This window comes from Citrus sinensis, chromosome 5 (assembly GCF_022201045.2).
Source record: "Citrus sinensis cultivar Valencia sweet orange chromosome 5, DVS_A1.0, whole genome shotgun sequence".
Taxonomy (NCBI): domain Eukaryota; kingdom Viridiplantae; phylum Streptophyta; class Magnoliopsida; order Sapindales; family Rutaceae; genus Citrus; species Citrus sinensis.
Window position 1 is genome coordinate 351,337 of NC_068560.1, and position 12,045 is coordinate 363,381.

Sequence of the window (12,045 nt, forward strand, 5' to 3'; positions counted from 1 at the left end):
TATCTTGAATCCGATAAGGTGTCAAGATGTTAGTGGGGTTATTAGGGCATGCGCAGGGCGGTTCGATAGCGACTGTTCATGTCCTTCAATTTTATTTTATGTAATGAGTGCCATTATGGCATTACCAAACTTCACCGATTGAATATATTATGTATACTTTTGATGAAAGTGAATACATTCTTCAAACTTGAAATTTGAATATTTTATGTAGTTATTTAACATCACATTTATTCAAAACATACATAGGCATTTATAGTTCAAGGTTAGAAGCAAATTAATGGGGGAAGATTTAAATTAATGAAGATAATGGTGAGAAACACACATATAATCTAATTAGCAGTTTGCTTGAGAAATTATGGGAGATGAAAAATATACCAAATCTCAGTTCAATTTAGGCACAAAGAAAAAAAAAACTTTATATGCATACTTTATTAAGAGTTGAACTCAAATAATCGAAGTTGTAAGAAAAACTCTATTTGATGTTATGAATTTTGTAGTTTATTCATTAATATATTTTTTTTCAATTTATTTTTCATAGGGCCTTAGAGGTGTGTGTGTAGTGAAATTATTAATTTAGTGCACTGGCCTATTTCAAGATCGGATGATTTTATTATTTAATCAAGAGTTTACAGTGTAAAAGTACTTTTATTGTGTTTTGAACATTTATATAATATATTTGGTATTATACATTAAGATTTATCTTTATTATTATTATTATTGAACTCTTACCTATTTGCTTAATTTATTTTTTATTTTTTAGTTTATAGAGAGTTTCTCTAACAATTATATGTATAAGCAGTAGCTAAGCTATTTTAATTAGTAGCGTCAGCACGACAAGCTAAAAGTCATTTATCAATCAATATCCCTAAAAAATCCCAACTGCCGGCAAATTAATACATATCATCACCCTATCGTATTGACAACAAAATGCGAGCAACGTCCAGGTTATTACAACAATAATTTTAGCACACATTCAATCAAGTGAATGATAGACATATTTTGTGTAGATTCAATTAAATTCATTTAACTTGACCCCAACAAGAAAAAGAGAAAATTTGTTTGCTTCTAATGAAAATTAATTAAATGATAGCAATAGTTTGTATGATTGTATGTCAGTGTAGTTTTTTCTTGAAGAAAAAGAAAAAAAATCTAATAAAAATGACAATTGGGTGGGCGGCTCAATAAAAACATGGTCGGTGATATTCGGTAAGCCCTGCGGGTAGCCACCATCCAGCCAGTTTGCCTTTTCCCGTATATTTATTACTTGATTTTACACAGAGTTTTCACTATCCGTTTAGCTCAAATTCTTATGTGAGAGTGAGACCACAAAAGTTTTGCAAGGCAAAAAGAGACAAGAGGAAGGGTTACATGAGAACCGCCAAATTTGCCAAGGCCACGGGATATTTGTGGTCAATGTTCCACAAAATACAACTTAACTCAACTCAACTAACCCACAAAATAGCCGTGGGGCCATTCATTTGCTGATTTTCCAGCTGCTTAATTTGGCTGCATATGATCTCGTGCTATCTTATATTCTTTTTATGTGTGCATTTGCCATCTTAAATTCTTTAGATTACCCATAATTTCTACATACCTGGGACTAAAATTACTTGAAATTCATACATGTCTTAGATATTTTTAGCAGAAGACGAGGTGATGAGTGGCAGCAGTTTCCCTCTGCCTCATGCGATTGTATGGCTTAGTGCGATTTATACCTACCTTTGCCTTCATTTTCATGACCCTTTTGTTTTTTAACTAACTGAAATTACACTAATTCATGATCTGACTTTGCTCCGATGAAATTGTAGTTGGATAATTGGTGGTTAATAAATAAATATAAGTGTAATTAAATCTTATTCATATATTAATATTAATAGATTGCCATGCGACACAAGATTTTTATAAATTTAGGAGAGCTCAAATTATGAAGAAATTTCTAATTGAATATGTGGAAGTATTTGAATATATGACTTTGATTTCTTTTTTAAGAAAAAATTATTTATATATGTATACAATCAGTGTGTCATTTGAAAACTTTGGTTAATCTACTATGTTAAGCAATTTTTTTTTAATAAAAAAATGACTACGCTACTGATTTAATATAATTCTCTACCTTTTTGATTTGATTTAATATAATACTCTACCTTTTTTATTTAATATATATGAGTCTCTATCTCTTTTATTTTATTATGATAAGCATGAGTAAAAATTTATTCATTTGGTAATGTTCAGGTCAAAAAGGATAATCATCAGAATCCAACTACTAATTTAGATGGATCCTCTCTAGTGATTCCAGCAAGTTCGAGCACATAGTACGGAGCTACGTAAATCGAGATTAAGACCTGTTAATGCATAATAAGTATAACCTAAGTAGGTAATTATTCAAATTTATCATAATTTATTTTGATTTTGAATTGTACAGAAAATTAAATATGAAGAAGACTTTATATACAGCAATATGATTAATTGTGTTTTAATTAATTATCAAAATAGTATAGGAAAATGATCAAAACCCGCTCATGCTTGGCGTAATTAACAATAAAATCCCTGACGTTATAGGTTTAAACATCCCTAGACACTTTTGGAGGACTATCTGTTCTTTTTGTAACAGACAATTGATAAATGGATTTTAAACACTAATTAAATTTCGAGGGATATTATCAAATATAATACCTAGCAAAATTATTTTTTTGACATATCAATTTATCAACGAGATTTTTTGATAATTATGTTTTACCATCTAATGTTTTGGTTGTTACTATTAAAAAATTGTTGAGGTCACAAGAGTATTTGATAAATTTCAAACTGAAGCTATTTTTCTATTTTCTTAGTTCTTTTAGAGATTTTTATCTTTTTCCTCTAGACAGCTGATTTAGAGCCTTTTATTTTTGTTTTATTTATTTCAATTATTAGAATTTTATTATGATTTTATATTATTACATTTAATTGGTTTAATTATAATTGAACTTAATATGGTGAAATTTATTTGTACAAGTAAAAATAATATAACAAATTAGTTTCTCTATGGATGCATGAAAATTTTCAGTTACTGTCACTATCAGAAAACCTAAATTCAATCGCAGGAATATCTTAAAATAATAAAATTTTAATAACTAAATTAAAGAAAAAGAATAAAAACGACTCGTACATCTAATTTCTTAAAATCCAAAAAAAAAACTACAAAAATAAGAAAATGACTTCATCTTGAAATTTCTTAAATACCTTTGTGATCTCAATAATTTTTTAGTAGTGTTAAGATTTTGATAGTAAAATGATAGCAGACTGAATATTAGGTGGTAAAATGTAGTTATTAGAAAATCTTGATGGTGAATTGATATGTCGGGGAACTTCTAGTGATGATTTGATAAAATCCCTTATTTCACTGTAAAATGAAAAACAAGAAAAAGGAAAGTCAACAGTTAATAAAACATTCATTGACAGTAGAGGGTTTTGTTGTTTCCAAAACTAAGGGTGTACTGTAAATAGTTAATTTCTCCTGGCAGTAGGGACATTTTACTTACCTTAAAAATTTTGTATTCCTTCATGGCACATTTAGTCCATTTTTGTAATGGAATGAATTTTTCATTAAGTTGTAAATCTTTAGCTGTGAAGTAAAGGTGAGTATTTACTAGGCGATTGATACAACAGTTGTGTTTTCATAATCAAACGGCGGCACAATAGTTGTTGCTATCTCACAACACAAATGTAAATTAAGAAAGCGCTAAACAACTAGAGAACTTGGAAAGAGACAATATAATTATGTGTGTGTATACATATATACACATACATATCATTAATGTTGTTTAACCACACGACTTAACATCGTACCTCGCATCTAAGCATGATTATATGTTTTAAAAAACTATTAAAACATATGATTTTATAACATTATATCATTATACTATTAAACCATGTGGCTTAATAGTTTTCATGGACGTTACAATATTAAATCATATAACTTAATAGCTTTTCCACACTAACAAATTTAATATTTTGGATTGGGACACACACACACATGTATAGGTGTTGTGCCCTTATTTATTTATTTATTTTGAAATGTAAACATGTTGTTTAATAGTTTTCTTTACTGACTCTATTAAACTGTATGATTTAATAGTATGTTCACATGAAAAAAAAATGATGGCACCCACATTAGAGAAGAACTATAATATTAAACAAAATAATCTAACAAATATTGTTAATTATTTTTTTTTTTTTTTATGAACAACTACACAAACGGAGTGATTCTAAGAAAGCTTGTGAAGCGAGTTAAGGCTGCAGACTATGAGACATATTAATTTTCTACAATTTACCTTTTGTTCATTATATTAAAGTCCCATTATTTTTATTACTATTCTTTATGTTTGCTATTCCGCACGAATACGTATCCCTAACGTATTAGTTGTAGCTTCTTAGAAATTTTATAAATATCAATAATTAATATCATTATTCAATCATTTAGAAAAACCTGAGCATTAATTAGTTTATCTCTGAATTAAAACTAGACACATGTAAATATGTGAACTCTAATTAAATCTTGATACTTGTAATATATATGAGCCATATCTAAAAAGGAAATTTCAATTTCTACTTCCATTTTTTAAATGCCAGGTCGATGTACATTATCTATGCATGTACTGAATAGGAAGCAACACATGAAGATGCATTCTTTTTGCTGGACACTGATTTTTAATTTTCATTTTTTTCCAATTATTCAAAGGTGCCTGGTCCACGCATGTCCGGTTCGTCAAGCAGACAAGCACAATCATGTGAAACTTGCTGAATTATTGATGGTGGTGGGGGCTGCCTCTGGCTTATCAGTTTGAAGATTTGTAAAGGGAAGGTTCGTAGTAGATAGTAGATAGTAGATACATCCCATTCTCTACTTATTGATGGTGGTGGGGGCTGCGATTTTATATTCATTGAATCTGGTAACAAGTGGTGGTGACTGGTGATTGGTGAATTGCCAAAATTATTAAAAGAAAAATTGCACACTATCCTTTTTTTCATTTTTTATTCTTTATTTTACTATTTCTAATCGGTCCCACAAAAAAATATTTTATTATTTGTTATCGATCCCACAAAAGAAAAATTCGAAAAGTGAACGCGTTTTCTGTCGTCCCTTCGTCGGCTTTCGTTCGTTTTCAGTTTTCACCGTCCTTTTTTTCATTTTTTATTCTTTATTTTACTATTTATAGTCGGTCCCACAAAAGAATATTTCATTTTTTCCAATTATTAATCGACTTGTTATTTCATTATATATATATATATATATATAATAAATGAGTCGAATTTATGTTCAGCTAAAATTTTATTGTATTTGACACGACTGTAATGTAACATGATGGTAGGAATTACCATTGTGATTTTAAAAAATTATAGTGTTTATAATTTGAGTCTTCGTCTTAGCATTGAAATTAATTCAATAAATGAAGTAATTATATGGCAAAAGGAGAGAGAGAGAGAAACGTTTTAGTTTAACTTTGTTTATAAGTTTGAAGATTTGTAAAGCGAAGGTTCGTAGTAGATGCATTCCATTTTACTCTTTATTGATTTGATATACGATTTTATATTTATTGATTCTAATAACTAGAGGTGGTCACTGATGATTGGTGACTCACTAAATTATTAATGGGTGGTGGGCTCTCCTTTTATTTTCACTTTCCTGGAATAAGCAACAAGTGGAAGACTTGTTACATGCACTTTGCTCGACTCTCCATGCTTACTGTTCAATTTTCTGATTCTGCTTTCCATAACCCATAATTCTGCTTCGCTCTTCCTTTGCCCAAAAAAAGAAAAAAATGTCAATCATCGGAGAGGCAATCCTTACGGCGTCCGTTGATTTGCTGGTCAATAAGTTAGCTTCAGAGGGGGTTCTGTTTTTTGCACGCCAAGATCAAATCGAGGCCGATCTGATGAGGTGGGCGAATATGTTGGAGATGATTAAGGCGGTGCTTGATGATGCTGCGGAGAAGAAGACGACTAATCAGTTTGTGAAGAAGTGGCTTGGCAAGCTTCAGAACTTGGCTTATGATGTTGAAGACTTGTTGGATGAGTTTCAAACTGAGGCTTTCCGGAGGAGGTTGCTGCTTGGGAATGGAGAACCAGCTGCTGCTCATGATCAACCCAGTAGCAGTCGTACAAGACCAAGCAAGTTTAGGAAGCTCATTCCTGCTTGCTGCACCACTTTTACTCCACAATCGATTCAGTTCGATTATGGCTTGAAGTCCAAAATCAAAGAGATCAGCAGCAGATTTCAAGAAATTGAAGAAGGAATACGCTCGCTGAATTTGATAAAAAGTTTAGCTGGGGGGTCCAAAAAAGCCAGGCAAAGGCAAGAGACAACCTCTTTGGTGGAGGAAGCCAAAGTATATGGCAGGGAAACAGAAAAGAAGGAAATTGTTGAATTGTTGTTGAAGGATGATTCAAGAAAGGATGGTGGATTCTCTGTTATTCCTATTCTAGGTATGGGCGGGCTGGGTAAAACCACTCTTGCTCAGGTTGTCTACAATGATAAGCAGGTGGAGGATCATTTTAATCTCAAGGCATGGGCTTGCGTCTCCGATGATTTTGATGTTAGCAGGCTTACAAAATCAATCCTACATTCAATTGCTAGTGACCAGAATGTGGATAATCACGACTTGAATAAGCTTCAAGAGGAGCTAAAGAAACAACTATTTGGAAAGAAATTTTTGCTTGTTTTAGACGACGTTTGGAATGAGAATTACAATGACTGGGTTGACATGAGCCGTCCGTTTGAAGCTGGCGCACAGGGAAGTAAGATTGTTGTCACTACTCGCAATCAACAGGTTGCAAAAATCATGAGGCCGGATCAAGCTTATGAATTGAAAAACTTGTCAACTGAGGATTGTCTGTCTGTGTTTGCTCAGCACTCTTTGGGGACAAGAGATTTCAGTTCACACAAGTCATTGGAGGACATTGGCAAGAAGATAGTGATCAAATGCAATGGCTTGCCCTTGGCAGCAAAAACACTGGGAGGACTTTTATGTGGAGAACATGACAGAGGTGTGTGGGAAGGCGTGCTCAGTAGCAAGATATGGGAATTACCAGAAGAGAGATGTGACATTATACCTGCGCTTAGAGTGAGCTATTATTATCTTTCGGCACCTTTGAAACAATGCTTTGCATACTGCTCATTGTTTCCTAAGGATTATGAATTTGAAGATGAGGAGATAATTTTATTATGGAGTGCTTCGGGTTTCTTGGATCATAAAGAGAGTGGGAATCCTGACGAAGATCTAGGTCGAAAGTTCTTTCAAGAGCTACGTTCAAGATCTTTCTTCCAGCAATCAAGCAACAATACATCACGATTTGTGATGCACGACCTTATCAGCGACCTTGCTCAATGGGCTGCGGGGGAGATATACTTCACAATGGAGTATACCTCGGAGGTTAACAAGCAACAGAGTTTTTCCAAAAATCTTCGTCATCTATCGTACATTCGTGGAGAATGTGATGGCGTTAAACGGTTTGAGGGCTTGTACGATATCCAACATTTGCGAACATTTTTACCAGTAAAGCTGTCAAATAGTTGGGATGGAGACTTGGCTCGTAGCATTCTTCCTAAGTTGTTCAAACTCCAACGCTTGAGGGTCTTCTCCTTGTTTGGATACCGCATCTCTGAGCTACCAAATTCAGTAGGTGATTTGAGGTATTTAAAGTACCTTAACCTATCTGGAACTGAAATTAGAACTCTGCCTGAATCAGTGAACAAGCTTTACAATTTGCACACACTTTTGTTGGAGGACTGTCGGAAACTGAAGAAGTTGTGTGCAGAAATGGGAAACCTCATCAAATTGCATCATCTTAAAAATTCAAATACAGATTCCTTGGAGGAAATGCCACTAGGAATTGGTAATTTGACTTGTCTTCAAACGTTGTGTAATTTTGTTGTGGCAAAAGACAGTGGTTCCGAGTTAAGAGAGCTGAAGTCGTTGACTCATCTTAAGAGGACACTTAAAATTTCAAAATTGGAGAATGTAAAATGCGTTGGTGATGCCATGGAGGCTCAAATGGATGGAAAGAAGAAGCTGAAAGAATTATCGCTTAATTGGACTTGCAGTACCGATGGTTCATCTTCAAGGGAGGCAGAAACTGAAATGGGCGTGCTTGACATGCTAAAACCTCATACAAATCTGGAGCAATTTTGTATCAAAGGCTATGGAGGTATGAAATTTCCAACTTGGTTGGGAGATTCCTCATTCTCAAATTTGGTGACCCTAAAATTTGAAAATTGTGACATGTGTACTGCCCTGCCGTCAGTCGGCCAACTACCCTCTCTAAAGCATCTTGCAGTATGTGGAATGAGCAGAGTAAAGAGGCTGGGTTCAGAGTTCTATGGGAATGATCCTCCAATTCCTTTTCTATGCTTGGAGACTCTTCGTTTTGAAGACATGCAAGAATGGGAAGACTGGATTCCCCATGGATCCAGTCAAGGAGTTGTTGAAGGGTTTCCTAAATTGAGAGAGCTTCACATTTTAAGATGTTCTAAATTGAAAGGAACATTTCCAGAGCACCTTCCTGCATTGGAGATGCTTGTTATTGAAGGATGTGAAGAATTGTCAGTTTCAGTTTCGAGTCTTCCAGCTCTTTGCAAATTACAGATTGGTGGATGTAAAAAGGTTGTGTGGGAAAGTGCAACTGGTCATCTCGGATCTCAGAATTCAGTGGTTTGTAGAGATGCATCAAATCAAGTGTTTCTCGCAGGGCCATTAAAGCCGCAACTGCCAAAATTGGAAGAATTGGAGATAAATGATATGAAAGAGCATACATATATCTGGAAGAGTCATAACGGATTACTACAAGACATTTGCTCTCTCAGAAGACTGACGATTAGACGGTGTCCCAAACTTCAATCCTTGGTGGCGGAGGAAGAGAAAGACCAACAACAGCAGCTCTGCGAGTTGTCATGCAGACTCGAATATCTAGGATTGAGCTATTGCGAAGGCCTTGTGAAGCTGCCACAATCATCTCTCAGCCTCAGTTCCTTGAGAGAGATATACATCTGCTACTGCAGTTCCCTTGTTTCCTTTCCTGAGGTTGCTCTGCCTTCCAAGTTGAAGAAAATTAGGATTAGCAGTTGTGATGCACTGAAATCGTTACCAGAGGCATGGATGTGCGACACCAATTCATCTCTCGAGATCTTGGAGATTTGGATTTGCTGTTCGTTGACATATATTGCTGGAGTCCAGCTACCACGGAGCCTTAAGAGGTTGCATATCTTGTTGTGCAATAATATAAGGACTTTGACAGTGGAAGAGGGCATCCAGTGTAGCAATAGCAGCAGCAGCAGCAGAAGGTACATCTCATCCCTTCTCGAGCACTTAGAAATTGGCAATTGTCGATCTCTGACATGTATATTTTCAAAAAACGAGTTACCTGCCACGCTTGAGTCCCTTGAAGTTGGCAATCTACCTCCGTCTCTTAAGGTACTTGATGTTTATGGATGTCCAAAGCTGGAGTCAATAGCAGAAAGGTTGGACAACAACACATCTCTTGAAACAATCAGTATTTTGTGCTGTGAAAATCTGAAAATTTTACCGAGTGGTTTACATAATCTCCGCCAGCTTCAAGAGATTAGCATAGAGAAATGTGGAAATCTGGAGTCCTTTCCCGAAGGGGGATTGCCTTGTGCGAAACTGAGTAAGCTCAGGATCTATGGGTGTGAGAGACTAGAGGCCTTACCCAAGGGATTGCACAATCTGAAGTCTCTTCAAGAATTAAGAATAGGAAGAGGAGTTGAGCTTCCAAGCCTTGAAGAAGATGGCCTTCCCACCAACCTTCATTCACTGGAGATTGATGGTAATATGGAGATTTGGAAGTCAACGATTGAGTGGGGTCGGGGATTCCACAGATTCTCCTCTCTGCGATGTCTTGCAATCAGCGGATGCGATGACGACATGGTGTCATTTCCACTAGAGGACAAAAGATTAGGGACCGCGCTTCCTCTTCCTGCCTGTCTAGCATCCCTGATGATTGGTAATTTTCCAAATCTGGAACGCCTATCTTCTTCAATTGTTGATCTTCAAAACCTCACTGAATTGTATCTCGGGGATTGTCCCAAGCTCAAATACTTTCCGGAGAAGGGCCTGCCTTCCTCACTTTTGCGATTATACATCGACGAATGTCCGTTGATAGCAGAGAAGTGCAGAAAGGATGGAGGACAATATTGGGACTTGTTAACCCATATACCCAGTGTTCTAATAGATTTAGCAAAGGAGGAGGACTCTATTAATTAATTAATGAATTAATTTCTCGTTCTCAGCGGTTGAAACTTCAGTTTCTTATATTTGTCTTTTCCGCGGTACGGTTACATATATTTGTGTATGTAATTTTAAAATTTAAATCTCAGTTGAAAACTGTTTTAAATTAATAAAAAGAAAAATGTTAAGTAGAGTAAGGGGCTCGCATTATTTCAGCAGCGGGGGACATATGTGTATTAATTAATTAATTAATTAATGGATTAATTTCTTATGCGTATCTCATTCTAAGCTGTTGAAATAAACTTCAGTTTCTTTTATTTGGCTGTACAGTTACGCATGTGTAATATTTCTCTTCATCAGATTTCGACAAAAATTGTTAATGTTTTTATTAGTAATTAATTAGTATGTTAGTGTTCTTCTTTTGTTCCAGAACAATCTGCCTCTTCAGAACAATCTGCCTCTTCAGCAATAATGTTACAATGTTCTTTTGATGTTGTTGTTTAGCAAAGTGGTTTTTTAGGTGCTAATTAAACACATGAGGGCTAGGCCGTGTTACAAAATTATTTGTAATCTTTAATTTAATTGTTTATGTGCCATCGCTATTAATATTAATCGATAAATATAATTTTATCAGTTACTGAATATTTGAATTCATCAAAACTGTCATAATTGAAACAAATCTTCATATTAACACATCAATATGACAGAAAAAGGGAATATTTTTAATGAATTAATTTCCTATTGAGTATGAATGCGTAATGTATAATGGCTATCTCTTTCTTAGTTGTTGAAATTAACTTCATTTTTCTGTACGGTTATGTATAACGAGATTGAAATTGTTTCGACCGGGTACAATAAAATAGTAATGTGAGGTTCATTCCGATCATGATTTATGAAAATCACTTAATAATCAAATCCGATAACAACAAAAACATAAAAATCAAACGAGAAACAATATCCCCCACAACACCGACAATAAAATATCAAAAACAAAACAAGCAAAGTGTTTGCCAAGAGAAAATATGAAGACCAACAAAGCAAAATACGGTCACCACCAGAATTACTTTTAAGCTATAGTGGCCTAAATTAATTTTAAGGTATGGTGGCCTTAATATCTTCACCAGAAGAATTATCAACTGCGTCATCAGAAGTAATGTTATAATGTTCTTTTAATGGTTTTGTAAAGTGGTTTTTGATTGCCGATTAAGCACTTGAAGGCTGGACTGCAGTACATAATTATTTATACTCTCTAATCTGATACACTTTAAGCAAGTTCTTGAATTAATTGCTTCTGTGCCATTGCTTTTAATATTTGCAAATATTGATCATCATTAGCTCCTTTTGGGATGTTAGAGAGCTTTGTTCAGAGAGAAAGACCATAAAAACAGAGTACATAACTTGTTATATAAAAATAGTATGTTCGCATATTACTCACAGTTAGCCAAGGCGCCGTCTGGTCATAATTGACATAAGAGCTCAACGGTAACACAATACACAATCTGAAGAATAGTTGCTTGATCAGAAGAGCTCAACTTTGTAGCTATAATTTTTTTTTTTTTTTTTGAGAAGTGTAGCTATAATACGCTATTTTCATAAGACTTCGTTAAAGATTGTTTTGTAATTAATTTCACACAACACAACCCTACAGAAAATTGACCAAAACAAAATGAAATATCAAGGCTGTAATTAGCACTTGATGAAAGGAAAAGAAGAAACAAATGAATTTGTAAGGAGTACTGCGATGCGTATATGAATTTGTTTAGAGTTCTTTATCATAGAAAAAATCAATTGCATGTCCTTCGTATTTTCTCTATAAAAACTT

At 34.4% G+C, this 12,045-nt stretch overlaps 2 protein-coding genes across 9 annotated transcripts in view; both read left to right on the plus strand.

Annotated features, from left to right (window-relative positions):
• LOC102609725 (disease resistance protein RGA2-like) overlaps nt 1-12,045 on the plus strand; it is a 47,338-nt gene that overhangs the window by 20,225 nt on the left and 15,068 nt on the right. Inside the window, exon 2 of one of the 6 annotated variants that reach the window (XM_052440486.1) lies at nt 6,024-9,800. In XM_052440486.1, coding sequence (XP_052296446.1) covers nt 6,024-9,800 — 3,777 coding nt within the window. Of the gene's footprint in view, nt 1-5,594; nt 9,801-12,045 lie in introns of those variants that run through there. The other 5 variants (XM_052440490.1, XM_052440491.1, XM_052440489.1 and 2 more) reach the window with 5 other exon arrangements.
• LOC102608690 (uncharacterized) overlaps nt 1-12,045 on the plus strand; it is a 50,159-nt gene that overhangs the window by 9,233 nt on the left and 28,881 nt on the right. The window lies entirely within an intron of this gene.